Source organism: Amblyomma americanum, chromosome 2 (assembly GCF_052857255.1).
Source record: "Amblyomma americanum isolate KBUSLIRL-KWMA chromosome 2, ASM5285725v1, whole genome shotgun sequence".
NCBI classification, from domain to species: domain Eukaryota; kingdom Metazoa; phylum Arthropoda; class Arachnida; order Ixodida; family Ixodidae; genus Amblyomma; species Amblyomma americanum.
In genome coordinates, this window is record NC_135498.1 from 216,815,795 (window position 1) to 216,833,086 (window position 17,292).

A 17,292-nucleotide genomic window follows, 5' to 3' on the forward strand; every position below is an offset into this window, starting at 1 on the left:
GTTACGCCACCCACGGTTTTCAAACTCAACTAATTTTATGGCCTGTTGCCTGACATTATCCTCGAGCTTATCTATTTTTATGGTCATCTCCTGGATTACCACTAGGTAATCTGACAGCTTTTCTGTCCTTGCTGAGAGAACACCAATTTGATCTTGAATTGAATTAAGTTTTCAGTCGGTTTCTGCCTGGTTTTCTAGGAACCTGATGGTCTTCAAATACTCTTCCGTCGGGGGCCCTGGATTCTGGATTCTCCTCGATATCTCCTGATTGTCAACAACAACAGCATCACTGACCAGCAGTCAACCAAAATGGCGCGACACCTGCGAGGGCACAGCAGAACTACGAAAAATCTGTCGTCACTGCGATAGGAAATAGAATTAGACCACAAACCAACCTGCAAAACGAGCAGAAGCTTTTCAGCCATGCTGTCCCGCAGGCGCGTGCCGTGCCCTCTGAGACCATGGGAGTAGGTGCTGCCTTTGTAGAAGTTCCGTCTATGACGTAATTCTCGAAAGAAGCTTGTCGGCGAATCGGAAATCCGCCATCATGTCCCCCATGCGGCCAAGTAGGAATGACGGCCCACGCGGCTTGCATGTTGTCGCATCCGATAGCATGTCGTTGTCCAGATGACTTGGCAGGCAGAATGTCAATCCATCCCAAGTGACCGCGGCAATCGAAAACCACGATACGACCTGCAAAACGAGCAGAAGCTTTTCAGTCATGCTGTCCCTCAGGCGCGTGCCGTGCCCTCTGAGACCATGGGAGTCGAGGTGCTGCCTTTTTAGAAGTACCGCCTATGACGTAATTCTCGAAAGAAGCTTGTCGGCGAATCGGAAATCCGCCGTCATGTCCCCCATGCGGCCAAGTAGGAATGACGGCCCACGCGGCTTGCATGTTGTCGCATCCGATAGCATGTCGTTGTCCAGATGACTTGGCAGGCAGAATGTCAATCCATCCCAAGCGACATCCAAAAACCACGATACGACCTGCAAAACGAGCAGAAGCTTTTCGGTCATGCTGTCCCTCAGGCGCGTGCCGTGCCCTCTGAGACCATGGGAGTCGAGGTGCTGCCTTTGTAGAAGTTCCGCCTATGACGTAATTCTCGAAAGAAGCTTGTCGGCGAATCGGAAATCCGCCGTCATGTCCCCCATGCGGCCAAGTAGGAATGACGGCCCACGCGGCTTGCATGTTGTCGCATCCGATAGCATGTCGTTGTCCAGATGACTTGGCAGGCAGAATGGCAATCCGTCCCAAGTGACCGCGGCATCCGAAAACCACGATACGACCTGCAAAACGAGCAGAAGCTTTTCGGTCATGCTGTCGCTCAGGTGCGTGCCGTGCCCTCTGATACCATGGGAGTCGAGGTGCTGCCTTTGTAGAAGTTCCGCCTATGACGTAATTCTCGAAAGAAGCTTGTCGGCGAATCGGAAATCTGCCGTCATGTCCCCCATGCGGCCAAGTAGAAATGACGGCCCACGCGGCTTGCATGTTGTCACATCCGATAGCATGTCGTTGTCCAGATGACTTGGCAGGCAGAAAGGCAATCCGTCCCAAGTGATCGCTGCATCCGGAAACCACGATACAACCTGCAAAACGAGCAGAAGCTTTTCAGTCATGCTGTCCCAAAGGCACGTGCCATGCCCTCTGAGACCATGGGAGTCGAGGTGCTGCCTTTGTAGAAGTTCCGCCGATGACGTAATTCTCGAAAGAAGCTTGTCGGCGAATCGGAAATCCGCCGTCATGTCCCCCATGCGGCCAAGTAGGAATGACAGCCCACGCGGCTTGCATGTTGTCGCATCCGATAGCATGTCGTTGTCCAGATGACTTGGCAGGCAGAATTGCAATCCGTCCCAAGTGATCGCTGCATCCGAAAACCACGATACGACCTGCAAAACGAGCAGAAGCTTTTCAGCCATGCTGTCCCTCAGGCGCGTGCCATGCCTTCAATGAGTCGGCGCTTTTCTACCGACTTGTGCCCAACAGAACACTGTCATTCAGGGTGGAAAACTGCACTATTCGCAGGCTGGCAAACGAAAGAGTATCTGTTGCTTTTGCAGTCAATTAGTCAACATGACAGGAAGCCAGAAGTTGCCACTCCTCATGATTTGTATCGTATAAAACCGCATATAGGTGGAGCGGGATTATAGTTTGACCCCTTTACCTTGAAGTAGAAAAGAAAAGAAAACAAAAAACTGCTAAAACGTATTTACTTACAACACCGGCTGCATCCCTCCATCACTGGAGCTACGTTCTCACTCCGAACTGTCAGCAGCATCGTCGGAGGACGACTCTGTCGCTTACCGCATCCCACAGTTCGTCGTCCTCCGTTCCATCAGGCTTGTTGCTTGGTCAAATGTTTAGGGGAAGCCCCCAAGGTGGAGTAAATTTGTAAATTTGGCTGCGCTTGGGTGGATGATAATGAGTAATTACTCCCTTATTACAAGCTTGTTACTTATGCAGCACTGCTTGAATGCATTCTGTACAATGGTGTCTGGCAAAGAACGCCAGGTCAACAGCATCCAGCTGCAGACAATCGCACGCGGAGGCCTTTGCAGGCAGCCCGTTGGCATCTTCGGGTTGTCTCTTGTTGAGTACGACTTCGAGAGGCTGAAAGGTGGACGTCATTGGAATGATGGCGAAGTCCGTCGAGCTTCACTAAGCACACGCTTAACTGCTTTGGTCAGGTGACCGTGAAATGCATCCAGGACCAGCATGCTCCGGCGATATAGCAGTGCACCGGATCGGCGATTCCACACCACGTGGATCCATTCAGTCATCATGGCCTCGTCCATGTACCCATTTTCATTAATGCGCAATACAACACCTGACGGAAAAGCTTCTTTTGGCACGGTCTTCTTTTTAATAAGCACAAAAGGTGGCAGCACTCTGCCATCACCTGTGCACGCAAGCATGACAGTGAAGCGCGAGTGTTCACTTCCTGTCGACGGAAGTGTCACGTCTCTGACGCCACGTACGCTGACCACGGTAGACGAAGGCATGTCGAATCACACTGGGGTCTCGTCGGCGTTTGCGATTCGTCCCAGCATGTGGTCGCGCTCCTCTTGCAGCAGAATTGCAAACCACTGGCAGCTGACCACCTTTTCAGCGAACTCCTCCGGCAGCTTCTGGCATATCGATGTGCACCGGCGGAGTGAAAATCCTTTGCGCCTCATGAAACGTCGTATCCATGATTTCGGTGCACTGAATTCTTCTCTGTGCGCACGTTATAGAACCTCAGGCGGTCAAAATTTTCGGAGCCCTCCACTACGGCGTTCCTCACAGCCTGAGTAGCTTTGGGACGTTAAGCCCCATAAGCCATAAACCATCTTCTCTGTGCAGTTCAGCTTCGCGCGCATGCACAAAGCTGCCAAACAAAGTCCGCACCTCAAGTTGTTGGTGCAAAGGATGTTTTACTTGTCTTGCATGCGAACAGCTTGTTTTTTTGTCTGCATCAATACCACACACTCTTTTCTGAAACACCAAACTGCCGCTGAGCGGCCATGTTGCCATTTGCTTTCTTCTTGAAAGCTGCTGTAAACTGCCTCCACTTGCCACTATTCATTGCTAAAAAGGGATTGCATACAAGGTCGAACGAAACAGCACACGCAAAGACAAACATGCCTGCCAGCGAATGAAACAAAAAAATGCAAGGAATAACGTTTTGATGCCGATACGGCTTTAGCACTCCCTTCGCGAGCAGTCACTGCACATGTTGCCAGACCGTGCCTCACATGCTGAAGACCGCTATATAAGACGAAGGGTGACTTTAGCTTGCTTTTTCAAGAAAAAATCTCGACTTATATTTCGGTTTATGCAGTAAGTGGCACAGCGGTAGCAGAAGTCCCGAAACAGTGTCCCGCAAAGTACAGAATCACAAACGTTGATGAAATAAACCTGTTTTGTAGGGGCCGATTGCAGTCAAAGCATCATTGGGAGGTGCAATTACGCCCTCAAATTTGGTAATAACTTCGGGGAAGTCGCAGTGCAAAGGCGATCGTCTCGGGTTCCAGCCTCCAGATCGTGCCATCTGTTTGCCAGCAATTTCCTTTTTTGCAAACATGACTGTATTGATGGGAAATGGTGCGACCACAGCACAAACCAGCCAGAACTCACTTCAGTGATTTCTAATTAGCCTTAATGCCACAAAAATATGTCAAAAATGTTTTTCCCCAATTTCTCAAAACTGCATTTTTGACACATTCAGAGGAGCAATACGTCCAGTTCTATAGCAGCTATTACTATAATTTTGTTCGTGCTAGAAAGAGTAATGCACAAGCTCTGCTGTAATAACTTTAAACCACTGCTTCGTTAAGGAAATTTTCAAAATAAATCATTTGTCTCAGCCACCAAAATGAGCTTTTTCACTGTCAAGTTTGGCCAGCTATAACTTTCATTGAAATTGTCCTGGAATGCTCATTTATGACTAATGTCTCTCCTTGGCAGGTTGTTGAACCGGAATTTTTTAGTTTTTGGTTCAGGTCCGCATTCACACCTTTCAGGTTCAGTTCCGGGTTTGGCTCCGGAGCGACATTCCGTTCCGGTTCGACCCGGTTTGGAGTTGACGGAACTGCTTCAAACGGGTTCATACAAAATGAATTCTGAGCATAGTCAGTCTGATGATGTTGATGATGAATCAATCTTATTAGGCTGTTTACTTTTTGCTGTGTATTGTTATATTAAATAAAAATGCGAAATTTGCTTAGTGCAAGATTTTTTCACTTCATTCACTTTAACTTACTGTCCCCGGCAAAAAGATAGGAATTCATGGTAAGAGCTGCGAAATCAAATCAACTTAGAATTAGTGTTTTAGAATGCATCTGATGAGATACATAAGGAGTAAAGCTGATGAATTTTCTGTCTACAAAACCCTTCAGCTTGAGCAGTTTCAGTCACCCCATTGCTCAAGAACTGCAGATTGGGCTAGTTGGTGATGCATAGTGGTGGTTCAACAGTGCAAAAACACACACAGACCAAGCAGGAGACGAGACACACAAACCAGCGCTGGTTTGTGTGTCTCGTCTCCTGCTTGGTCTGTGTGTGTTTTTGCTCTGTTGAACCACCACCATTGCTCAAGTCATGTGCCCGCCGAAGCTTGTGTTAGTCGGGAATTTGTTTTGCACCGAGTACTTAAATGGGCACCCTCTACGTTACCGTACACTATTAAGAGAGGAAGCTGTCCTGTATCGGCAGGTATATACAAAGAAGACACCTTTCCGTCGCCACAAGATCAACTTGGCAGTCACCCTCAGTCCATCCCTGGCATACCTGTAACATGCATCTTAAGAACTTACCAAACATATTTTATTTAAATCACTTGTTTGACATCGCCTTTGTAACCCGCGTTATATATCTCGAACCCCTATAGCTTTGTGTCTTCAAAAACACGACTAATAGCGGCTTCTCACCAGGCCAGTGTAAAATTAAAATTTTGGCCTCTGCTGATGTTGTCGGCATCTTTTATTCTCATAAAAAGCATATGATAAAAAATGCAGGCTTGGATGGGTTCGTAGCCCTTCCTGTCTGTACGAACACAAATTTGCAACATCATCGCATTGTGCGAAGAAAAACATAAATGCATTTCATAAATTTTTGTAACCTTTTTGGGAAGCCTGTGGATCAACTAAATTTTTTCATATTCTGATGGGGTCTGGTGAATCTGTCGTGCACTTTTGGTGCGAAAGCACTACTTAACGGGGTGAAACCCAACCAGGAATCTTGTGCTTAGCCTCAGAGTAACTCTGGTATGTTCGGAGGAGTGGAGAGAGGGTGTGAAGATGAAGAGTGATGGTTGTGTGCTCATGCAGATGCCAGAAAGAGGAGGTGCAGAATGAGCACATGCTTTAGTGCGTCTGCTCGGTTTAACTATAACCCTACCATGTTTGAAGGTTTTCATTTTTCATAACCACAAACGACCCCTTCCTGGCAGCTGTGCTTATTAGGTGACGAAGTGCTCATCTGTCTTTTCTGGACATGGCCTTGAGAGAATTTTGGCCGATACATTCAGTTTCCTCACTCCTCACTTTTCCTTGGAACACCTCTACGACCTCTCCAGAATGCAGGGTCCTGATTGATCGGTCATTACTTCCTCTGCCCATATATACCTGCAGCCTTACCTAGCGTTTCTTGACAACGGTGTGTCGGAGCTAGTTCAGCGGATGAAGATTCAATAACCCGCAAAAACCTTTTTTCAACTTCAAACATAGATGAACCACACACATTGGGCCATGCCATCGCGCCAAGGAAGTTTGTGTCACGGTCAGTGAATTGCTACCTGTGCTAGCGACGAGAAACTATACATGTTCGTTTGGCACATACTTCAGCAGACTCTTAAAAAAGGATATTGAGATCACACCTTACACTACGGGATTTCTATTGTGATGAAAGACACCGAAATTCTGTATGAACTTTTTGTGTTCAAGGACTGTCTAGTGAGCGGAAAAACCACGTGATAGGTAAACATGCAGAACCACTATTCAACGAGGTCACTGTTTAGAGAAGAGTGCGTTTTAGCGCAGGAGGTATATGCTGCACAATTTAAACCTCCTGACTGGTTGCCGTTTCTTCGTGTGGGATTAACGCAATTCTGATGTGTGGGCAGAGTAAGGGAATAATGGTGCCGGGAGGCCACAAGCCGAGATTGCTGAATTCGACCCGGTTAAGTAAGGCACGAGGAGAGTCAGGGAGGTTCCTGATATTCCATGCGACAACAACAAAAAAAAAAAGAAGCTTCCCAGTCAGTAAATCAAAGCTGTGTCCCCTCTGTGTCATTTGTGAGCGCCTGGATTTATCGTCATGAACATGTACCAACTAGCTCAGTTTTCTGCCCTGTTGCAAATCAAAGCTTCCCTGTTGCACCGCCACTGGTTCCAATCCCACTTGGGGTTAGAGTAGCGCAGTATAGTCTCCTTTCCACTTAGCCATCGGTGCAAAAGCACAGTTTATTGCACATTGCATAGAGGTGTCCATCGGCTCAGCCAGCTATGTATGCGCCTTTCCTTTCCTAAAAATTGAATGAAGTGTAAACCTTGGGCTGGTTTTGAGAAAAGCAAAGGTGCATAACTGCCCCAATTATAGTAGGCAGACACCACTGCTTACAGTGTGATCAAGGTGTCCACTGAACAAGTGACACTTGCTACTGAGAGGATTGACACATACAGTCACACAGCGCTTAAACCCGGGAAGCATGGCTAGAAGTGCTTCTGCACTAAAATGCATCTTCACCCCCCTCCCCAACACCCCTCCTCTCCCTGCAGCCAATGTAGTCAAGGCGGATTGCTGTTAATGCTTCACATATGCTGTCACCAAAGCGTTCCACAAAAGGAGGCCTACAATCATAAGCTTCTCATCTCAGACACTAAAAAACCTAAGTGCGGCAGCAGGAGGCAGATATTAGCCGCTCGTCAGAGAATTCAAGATCTAGAAGTCCGAGAACAACGTGACGAAGCCGTCCGATAAAGACTATTAGCATTGCACTTCATTTCATTTCGTTAAAGGCTCCATGAGTGGAATATTACATAAGGGGTGAGAACTAATAAGAAAAGCATTCTTACAATTGCACAGATTTTTTTACACTTTCATTCAACTTGGATGAGCAGAGGATGGTGGCAATGTCATTTGGATGGCAGTTCCAGTCTGCAGCTGCAAAAGATGGAATTGGCAAAGGTGCACGAGAGTGAATGGGCCACATGAAAATGATGACTGTTGCAGCGTGATATGCGTTCTGGGGGAGGAAGAATATAAGGAGTGGTGCGCATGGGGCTATTGAAGATTTTATGAAATAAAGATAAGCTGGAAGTGTGACGACGGAGTGATAAGGACGACAAACTGGATGTCATTTTCAAGGCGTAAATGCTGAAATAAAGATAAGCTGGAAGTGTGACGACGGAGTGATAAGGACGACAAACTGGATGTCATTTTGAAGGCGTAAATGCTAATGTCATAAGAGTATGATGCGTGAATGAACCTGGCCGCCTGATTTTGAACGGACTCAAGAGAATAAATGAGATAAGCTTAATGAGGATTCCAAACTTGTTATGCGAATTCCAACTTGTCCTAAGGATTGACTTATATGCTAGTAACTTAACATGTTCAGGAGCGTGATGTAGATGACGTTTTATAAATCGTAACGTTCTATTGGCTGATGATATTGTACTTGTGACATGCAAACTCCAGGAAAGATCGCTAAAAAGTAGGGGTGTGCGAATATTCGAAATTAAGAATACGAATTGAATATGTTTCATATTTGGATCATATTCGTATTCTAGAAGTGATATTCGTGAATTTCCGAATATTCGAAAAATCCCAAATACTCAGCAGCGATTGTATACCGCGCCGATTTTTGTAAATTTGATTGTGGCAAAAGCGCAATATCTGGGCAAATTATCTGAATATAGAGTTTAAAGTTCTAAGAAAACAATATAAAGGCCCTGTTTTCTTTCTTCTCCATCGTTTATCGCGTGGACCGATCGCATTCGATGTGATCACCTTTCCTACTTTTACCCAACACACCTTCAATGACCCATCCTCTCTTTGCTCTTTTTCTAGCATCTCCTTGGTGAAGTGCCTGGTACCGATGCTTAAAGCAGTATTTTCCCTACTTCGTCCGGAAACTTCCTTTCCAGTCAACACCACTTTTGGGCCCACACCCTCGCCATTTTCACTGGCAGCCTCGTCATTGTCTAAACCAGGACATAATTTAGCAGCTCCCTCCGATTTCTTTGAAATAATATCTGGATTTGACCGTTCACGGGCCTCTGGTATATCACGGGCGGGCGGGCCTTTTTACTGTCCTTAGACCCCAATCCTTCACTGTCCTTACACCCCAATGCTTTGAATAAATCAGCCCCGCTGCTTTCCACTATAGGGTGAGGCCCTTTACAGAAAAGTATGAAGTGTTCAGCCATTTCCTCCTCCTCTCCACACGTATCTGTCTCATGGTACCTGACTCTATATGTCTTGGCAAAACTCCCGTCCTGGCCTCGAACAACAAAGAGCTTCCCCTACGATTATCATAGATATTTTCTTTGGAAGTTTCCTGCTTAAAGGTCCTGTATGTTCCCAGTGCCGAATTCATCAGCATCCCTGTTTTCCACAGAGCTCTCTCTGTTTCTTTAACCTTTTTCTTAACCGATAATTGCTGATTTGCCCCCTTACTGCTGTCCAGGTATTTGCTTGTCAATTTTTTAGTGCGCTTTCTCCATTTCCTATCAGCATTCTTTATATACAGGTATCTGAAAACTTGTCTCGCCCACTGCTTTTCCCCCGTTTTTCTCAATCGCTCCTCAAATGCTATCTTACTGCTAGCTTCTCTGCTTTCGAACGACGCCCATCCCATATCACCCTGTACCCCCTGATTTGGTGTATTGCCATGTGCTCCCAAAGCTAGCCTCCCTACGCCACGTTGTTTGATTTCTAACCTTGCTTGAACATCTGGTCTCATACACAGGACCACATTGCCGAAAGTCCGGCTAGGAACCATCATTCCTTTCCATATCCCTCTCACCACTTCATACCTATTGTAATTCCACGTGTTTTTTTTTTTTTTTTTTTTTTACTAGAGCGCTGGTGGTTGCAGCTCTCCCAGCGAACTTGGCAGCCTGCCAAGACACTTTTGCGTCCAGGTGTGGCAGCTAGTGCATGATGTTTAGAATGCCGGCGAAATAGTGTAGAAGGGGCGTGGTGCACCAGGCAATGTGTGTTGTGCCTTTGGCAACTGAAAATGTGGGCTACTGCATTGAACTAGCTGAGCCCAGACAAATGAAGAAAAAAAAAGCGTGCGCATCTCATCGGGCATTTTTTGGGTGATTCGATGGCCTCGGTGGTGCTTGGGCGAAGTTTTGCCACAGGTGAGCGCATTTTCTTTGGAAAGGCAGTATCTGTCGAAATTCGGAAAAAAAAAACGCAATCATCGTGCTGATGCCGGAGTGCCATTGAGAGCTGGAAGAGGCATCACGTTATTTTTTGTGGAGCCCAGCCAGTCAGTCGAGTGCACGAATGCAGGCAAACGTTCCTCTTGTGTCTGTAGTTTTCTGTGCTCTTGTGAGATGGGCGCTGAATAAAAAAGTTAAATTCTGAAAGCAAGAAAACAGAAAAGCATAAAAGAACAGAATGGGAAGGGTGACACAAACACTTGTGATGACCAATTGTGGCGGGAGGAGAGGGGTGTTCTGTTGGGGCACTTATGAGAACCCCTGTATCCCATTTTAGCTATGAGCCAGTCATTAGGAACTCGGGTAAAGTTGTGAATTTCTACTTGCAGGGCAGCAGTGCAGCATGGAGGGTGCGGCCAACTTCTCGACGGAGTGCCTGTTCCTGGCGCTGCAGGGGGCCCACCTGGGGCTGGCGCCCGCTGTAGCACGCTACGGCCGCCGTCTGCGGGTGCTGCGTGAGCTGCAGCGGTTGGCACAGGAGCTGGCCACAGCGCAGCCTCTCTGGGAGGCCAGCCCCCTGGCAGGCCACAACCGCCGCCTGCTGTCCAAGTGGCGCACCCAAGCCCGTCGGGTGGCCCAGAGCAAGCTGTGCGCTGACGCGGGCCTGCTGGATCCGCTCTTGCTCAGCCGCTCCCTGGGCCTGTACAACCGGGCAGCCGCCGTCTTTTTGGGTGTGCTGCAGGCGTGAGTGTTTATGCTTCTGTGCGTCTAGGCATTACAAAGAAAAAAACACATGCATTGCAATGTTTGTTTTCACCACTCATGGGATGGGTAAAAACCGGTACTCACCTACGGGGCAGAAATGTGGCGGCTAACGACAAGGGTTCAGCTTAAGTTAAGGACAGCACAGCGAGCCATGGGAAAAAAATGATAGGTGTAACTTTAAGAGACCGGAAGCGGCCAGAGTGGGTGAATGACATCCTAGTCGAAATCAAGAGGATGAATGGGCTTGGGCAGGGCATGTACTGCAAAGGTAAGATAACTGCTGGTCCTTAAGGGTAACGGAGTGGATTCCAAGAGAAGGCAAGCATAGCAGGGGGCGGCAGAAGGTTAGGTGGGCGGATGAGATTTGGAAGTTTGCAGGCATAGGGTGGGTGCAGCTGGCAAAGGACAGGGTTAATTGGAGACACATGGGAGAGGCCTTTGCCCTGCAGTGGGTGTAGTCAGGCTGATGATGATGATGATCATCAGCATGGGACCCGGATGTAACAAACCTCCATGTAGCAAATTTTTCGATATTACCAAGTTTCTCAATTCCGCAATGGTGCCCCCATTGAAGACCTCCATGTAACAAAGGGGTGTTGCGGTGGTTGATAAAACCAACAGCTAGATGAGTGGGGACGAGCTTCTTGAAACCAACCTTTTATCTGATGAAACTTTGCACACAAATGTGTTTTTCCCTGTGGATTTCTAATATGCAATCATATTTGAGCTTCTGGTCTTGGAATCATGTTTTTATTCAACAGTTGAGTTGTATTATACAAATGTATAATGCAGAAGGAGGTCCCAGAGCATAAAGCTGAGGGGGTCCTCCTGTCAGTGAACACATAGAGAAACATACATACTGTAAAAACCCGCGTATAATACGAGCTTTTTTCCCATAATTAGTGTCCTAAATTTCTGCCTCTTACTATTTGCGGATTCAGACAAAAGTTTTTGAAGCTGCTCGAAGTTTTGGGTTCGTTATTGCAGCATGTCTATGGCTTGGCTTTGCTATTGGCGCGTGGCTACGGCTTGGCTTCGTTACTCTCGACAAACGACGTCATGATGTCGTTTCTTTGTTGTTGATCCGTTGTGTGTGCCGTTTGCCTTTTGACAACGCACGTGCTCGCATGTATGCCACGCTTCTTGAAGTGGATGTTTTTTTTTGGGGAGCAAGATGTCAGGGTCTTGAAAACAGTACTCGGCTGTGCTGCTTTCAAGTGAAGAGTGATTTGAGCTGCGGAGAACATCGGCAGCAGTGCGGCCGGGAGGCAGTTTGGTGTCGCTGAGGAAAACATTCGCGGATGGCGACGACAGAAAGAAGCCTTTTCGCGTGCAGCAGAACGCAACGAAGCTTTCGCGGCCCGAAGAATGGCGCATTCCCAGAAATTGAACTTGGCCCGATGGAGTTCGTACGGCAACATCGAGCCGCGCATCTAGCTGCAAGTGTGGAGCTTATGCAGGCAAAAGCTAGAGAGCTTGCAAAAGAAAAAGGGATACCGCACTCTGCGTTCAAATTGAGCAAGCACTGGATCCATCGCTACATGTACCGTGCTGGCTTTTCACTATGCCGGCGGACCTCAATTTCGCAGAAGCTGCCGAAAGCATTCGAAGAACTGCTTGTGAGTTTTCAGCGCCATGTTATTTCTTTGCGCAAGTCAAAGAACTTTCTGTTGGGCCAAATAGGCAATGCCGATCAGATGCCGGTTTACCTAGACATGCCATCGCCCCTCAGAAGGGATCTAAACAAGTTAATACCCAGTCCACTGGCAACGAGAAAACGCAAGTTACAGTCATGTTATCGTCAAGTAAAACTCTAGTTTGGGCGAGTTGGTTCATGTTGAAAGAAAAACTGGTAATGGCGCAAGAAACGGGGACACAGAAGGCACACAAAAGACAGGACTGACGCCAACTTACAGCTGTTGATATGGCTTGGTTGTGGTACAAAAGGCAGGCTAGGTGCAATAAACCCCAGTTGTAAGTTGGCATCAGTCCTGTCTTTTGTGTGCCTTCTGTGTCCCAGTTTCTTGCGCCATTACCAGTTTTTCTTTCAACATGTTATCGTGCACAGCAGATGGCCGCAAGCTCCCCCTTACGTGATCTTCAAGAGGAAAACAGTGCTGAAAGGTGAGGAGCCGTTGAAAAATGTCATTGTGAGATGCCATGAGAAAGGATGGATGAATGAGGATCTATTCTTGGACCGGGTAAAGTCAGTGTGGTGTAGGGGACCTGGTGCACTGTTGTCTCTGCCGTCCATCCTTGTGCTGGATGCATTTCATTGCCATTTGGCCGACTCGGTGAAGAGGCTGCTACACGACTGCGGCACTGAACTCGTTGTGATTCCGGGTGGGATGACGTCACAACTACAGCCCCTTGATGTTTTTGTAAACAAACCCTTCAAGGACGCAGTCAAGTGGTGCTATGCAGAGTGGATGCACTCACGTGAGCCTGCAGTGACGCTAACCGGGCAGCTGAAGCAGGCTTCGCCAGCCACGCTGTGCAAACGGATCGTGGACGTGTGGGCGGCCATCTCAGAAGAGCTTGTGCGTCGTTCGTTTAAGAAACGCGGCATCTCGAACGCCCTCGGTGGCACGGAAGATGAGTACATTTGGGCTGATTTGTGGGACAAAGAAATGTCGGAAGAAATTGCTGCTGAAGATGAAAGTGATTGAAGTAAAGTGCGAGATACGATATGAATAAATGTCTTCTCTGAGTTTCCGTCGCTCGTATTATACACGGGTAAAACATTTTTTTCTCATTTTGCGTCTTTAAAACTTCACCTCGTATATATTCGGGTTTGTATTATACGCGGGTTTTTACGGTAAGCAGCATCACATAACCAAACGGAGAAAAAAAAAACATCATTCATGAAGGAAAGTAAACAGTTCTTTTCTGAAAATGCCTAATGAAGATGATTGTTTAATGCATGTTGCAGTGTTATTCCTTATAGATAAGGCTGCAAAATAAGCAGTGTACTTGCCATAATTAATCTGTATTAGTGGTAACAAGAGAATTTCGATTAGAGGCAAACCTAGTTGAATTAGTTTTAACGAGAAGGATGTTGTGAAACAGCACTGCTGGAATAATATTTTTGAAGGATTTCAATAACATCAACAATAGGTGGGATTTGAACAGTTTCATAATTAATAATATCCGGTGATCGGTGAAGAAAGAAAGGAGGTGAGTATTTGTATGAACTGGTTCTGTAAGTGTTGCCCCATGTGTAAATACAATAATTAATGTGAATAAATGTGAACGGTGGCTGCCGCAGTGGCTCAGTGGTAACGGCGCTCGGCTGCTGACCCGAAAGACGCGGGTTCGATCCCAGCCGTGGTGGTCGAATTTCGGTGGAGGTGAAATTCTAGAGGCCCATGTACTGTCCGATGTCAGTGCACGTTAAAGGTATAGTGAGGGAGTTTACGAATCTGCTAACCTTCTAGGGTTCTGAAGTAGACTAGTTGCTGATCATGTCTGTGAAATTTTTTTACGATTTTGGCTAAGACACTGGCGAAATCATCAATTGAAAGCATCGCGTTCAAATCTCCCGCGTCTCGTGAGAGTGCAGGGGAGGAAAGCAGTGCAGAGGGAAACCTCGTTCATATCGGCCAATGTGACGTCACGTTGAGAAGCCGGGAAGCCGGGGAGACTTCGAACCACCCAAGCGACTTTTGAGCGAGCTTATTTCTTGCACTCTGTGCATTGTTTCTCGTGCTGCGTGCATTGTTCCTCTTGCTGCGTGCGTTGCGGACGTACAAAACGTGTCATCCGAGTTCAAGCACAAAGTTAGAAACACGAGGTACTGCTCTGCATTCAGGTGCATGAACAACTACTGCCGCGACTGCGCCGTCTTCTACTGTTTCCTGCAAGATGAAAAGCTCGCAGCGCAGTGGATTGCTGCTCTGAAGAGGGAGAATTTCAAGCCGGCCAAAGCAAGTGTACCCAGCTCGAAGCACGAAGCACTTCCGTCAGAGCAGCTGAATTGTCTCTAAATGCGATCTATAGGGCTTTCTGTCAAGGACGCACGGCTGAACCACGACACTGTTCCTCGGATTTTCTCGCGTATGAGATGCGTTTCACCATCGCCAAGAAGCTCCTCTGCTAAAAGAGGAATAGGGAGGTAACGGCTGCTACTTCTGATTCTAATTTCATTGCTTCATGAGAGTTGAGCTCTTTTTGTGCGTGCAGCTTTGCGTGAAGTGTTGACAGCGATAAGTCCTTGGAGAGTGACCCCGCTATGCGATGGACAGGCAGCTTCAGCGCGTGGGTGCATTCGTGTGTTTCCTCCTTTTTTTTTTTTTGCACAAGGGGACACAGTACTTGCCTCTGTGCTGATCATTTCGTAACCTGTTAATTTTTATTCGTGTGTGGACCGGTTATTAAAAGAGCCCACTGATGTGTCGGAAACTCGGAGGTCGCATTGGCTGTACGAGATGCTTCCCGCATGGCACATGCCTGACATGCTCTTGGAGCCCCTGTAGAAGTTTTATAGAGGCTCAGGCATGTGTCTCTCAGGACAGGCGCGGCCAGACCTCATGAGGTGTGCTGAGCAATGTTCGGTTCGACATGTCCAAACATGCAAGCAAGCATCGAGGTTGTTGATATGCAGCATCTTTTCCACCCGTTGCTGCCTCGTCACTGATAACAGCTACGCGATTAAAATGAAAATGTTCGACAGAGGTCTCTTTGGTTTCGGATGCAAACTTAAGAGATAAATGAACGCCAACCAAATTCTTGTTAGAAAACACGACGTTTTGAAGCCTTACTCGGTTTATTCTTCAAGGTGTTGTTGCGGGCGAGTTGCAGCTTTGCTTTTAAACACACATACAGCTGACCACCAGGTCACTGAACTGAAACTCCGCATCTAGGAAGAGTGAGTGTCTCCGAGGGAGCGATTAATATTTCCCAGCATATGCTAACATGGCTTGACGTAAGCAGCAGCGTTGTACGTGGATTTGGCTTGGTCTCCAGCACAATAGTTCCGTGTCTAAGTGGTTCCTGTGGTCACATGCCTCGCAGTGCTTGACCACTGCGCTTCGCTCACTTTGACGTCAGGTTCGTGCTGTTTTTTTCTTTCCGTGAAATAACAACGCTGGGCACTCAGAACACACAACACCTTTGTACACAATGCCTTGGGCCTTTCCTTTAGAAGGCGCTCTTTCGGCAAAGGCAAGAGACATCCGATGGTGGTAACCAGCTAGAGTATTGTTCGCACCGTTTTTTTTCCGAGAATAAGAGCCAAGGTTTTCTTGACGCCTTTCACGCATGGGATGCATACGTGTATTTCCCGCTGTCGTATGCTTAGGCTAGGCGTAGAATTTTTTTTGGTTGCATCGTTTTTGATTTCAGATGATATGTGGCATGAACCAACTGGGGTATTCTTTTCTTTGGATGTCAACGAAAAAATACTCGCTGTTGTCATGAAGTGCTGAGTGCAGTCCGGAGAGCGGAAAGGCTGCGAAAATGGTGTCTAAACAAAACGCTTTATTTCGGCTGACCTGCGCCCACAATGGACTGAATCACTTGGCGGCGGCATAGCAATAAGCGTGCTCGCCAGTCGTCGAACAGAATGCCCACCGCTGTCGGTCGTGCTCAATTTAAAGCTGAAAGCGAACTTTCGAGATAAAGTTTGCAAAGTTACTAGAATATTCCGAAACAACGTGGATGCAATCAATCAAGATAAATCTGGCCGCGTCTTGCGTCGGAAACAAAGCGATAAAGTGGCATGCCGGCAGTTTTGAAGAATGAAGGAACAAACACTGCTAAGATTCGCGTCATTACTCCCCTCTCAAAGGAGCATCGAACCGATACATTAAAACAAATAAGGTGACGGAACGCAGCGCTGGACCCATGTGGGCAGCTTCTCCTGTGCTCAACGTGACGTCATGACCTCTTCACCAATCAGAGACGGCGGCGCGACCCATCGTGTGCCCTGCGGCGCCGTCCACATATTTTGCTAAAAAGGACAATTCGCGCTTGTTTTTTCTAAATTTCGGTTTGATATTCAAGTACGCAGCATGAAAAACTGTAGGACACCCCTGCAAGCCCGATTTTCACAATAAGTGTGTCATGTCCCTTTAAAGAACCCCAGGTGGTCGAAATTTCCAGAGCGCTTTGCTACGGCGTCCCCGATAGCCCAAATCGCTTTGGGACATTAAACTGCCATAAACTTAAACCTGAGTGTGAACGTTGAGCAAGGTCCTCATGGAAAAATACGCTCATGCTTTTAGTGACATTCTAATGCCATAAGCATTCATGTAGAAGCCATAGGAAAATTGTTCTAGAAAACACTGCACACAAAGGAAGGACACTAACAAAGCTAATACCGGGGCCAGTTGGTTGATCATTATGCGAATGTATGCGCTAAGAGCGACACAAGAAGACAATACACACGCGCTTGCGCTTGTGTCGTGTAAGTATTGTCTTCTTGTGTCGCTCTTAGCGCATACGTTCGCATAAGGACACTAAACATTTTGACAGATTTGCCTGTCTGGTTGGTTTTGATTAACTCTTGCACACCTCCAACCAAAAACGCTGTTTTAATTTAACACACCCTTTTTAAATTTCAGCCATATATATTTAAAAAAAAAAAAAGATTGAAAGTTTTTGTTCGGAGATGTGTAAGAGTCTATTAAAAGGAAGGACATGTGCCCTTCCTTTTTG

At 47.0% G+C, this 17,292-nt stretch overlaps 1 protein-coding gene across 3 annotated transcripts in view; it reads left to right on the plus strand.

Annotated features, from left to right (window-relative positions):
- Ube4B (Ubiquitination factor E4B) overlaps positions 1–17,292 on the plus strand; it is a 423,977-nt gene that overhangs the window by 326,053 nt on the left and 80,632 nt on the right. For all 3 annotated transcript variants that reach the window (XM_077655721.1, XM_077655722.1, XM_077655720.1), the window contains one exon: positions 10,260–10,614. In XM_077655721.1, coding sequence (XP_077511847.1) covers positions 10,260–10,614 — 355 coding nt within the window. The remainder of the gene's footprint in view (positions 1–10,259; positions 10,615–17,292) is intronic.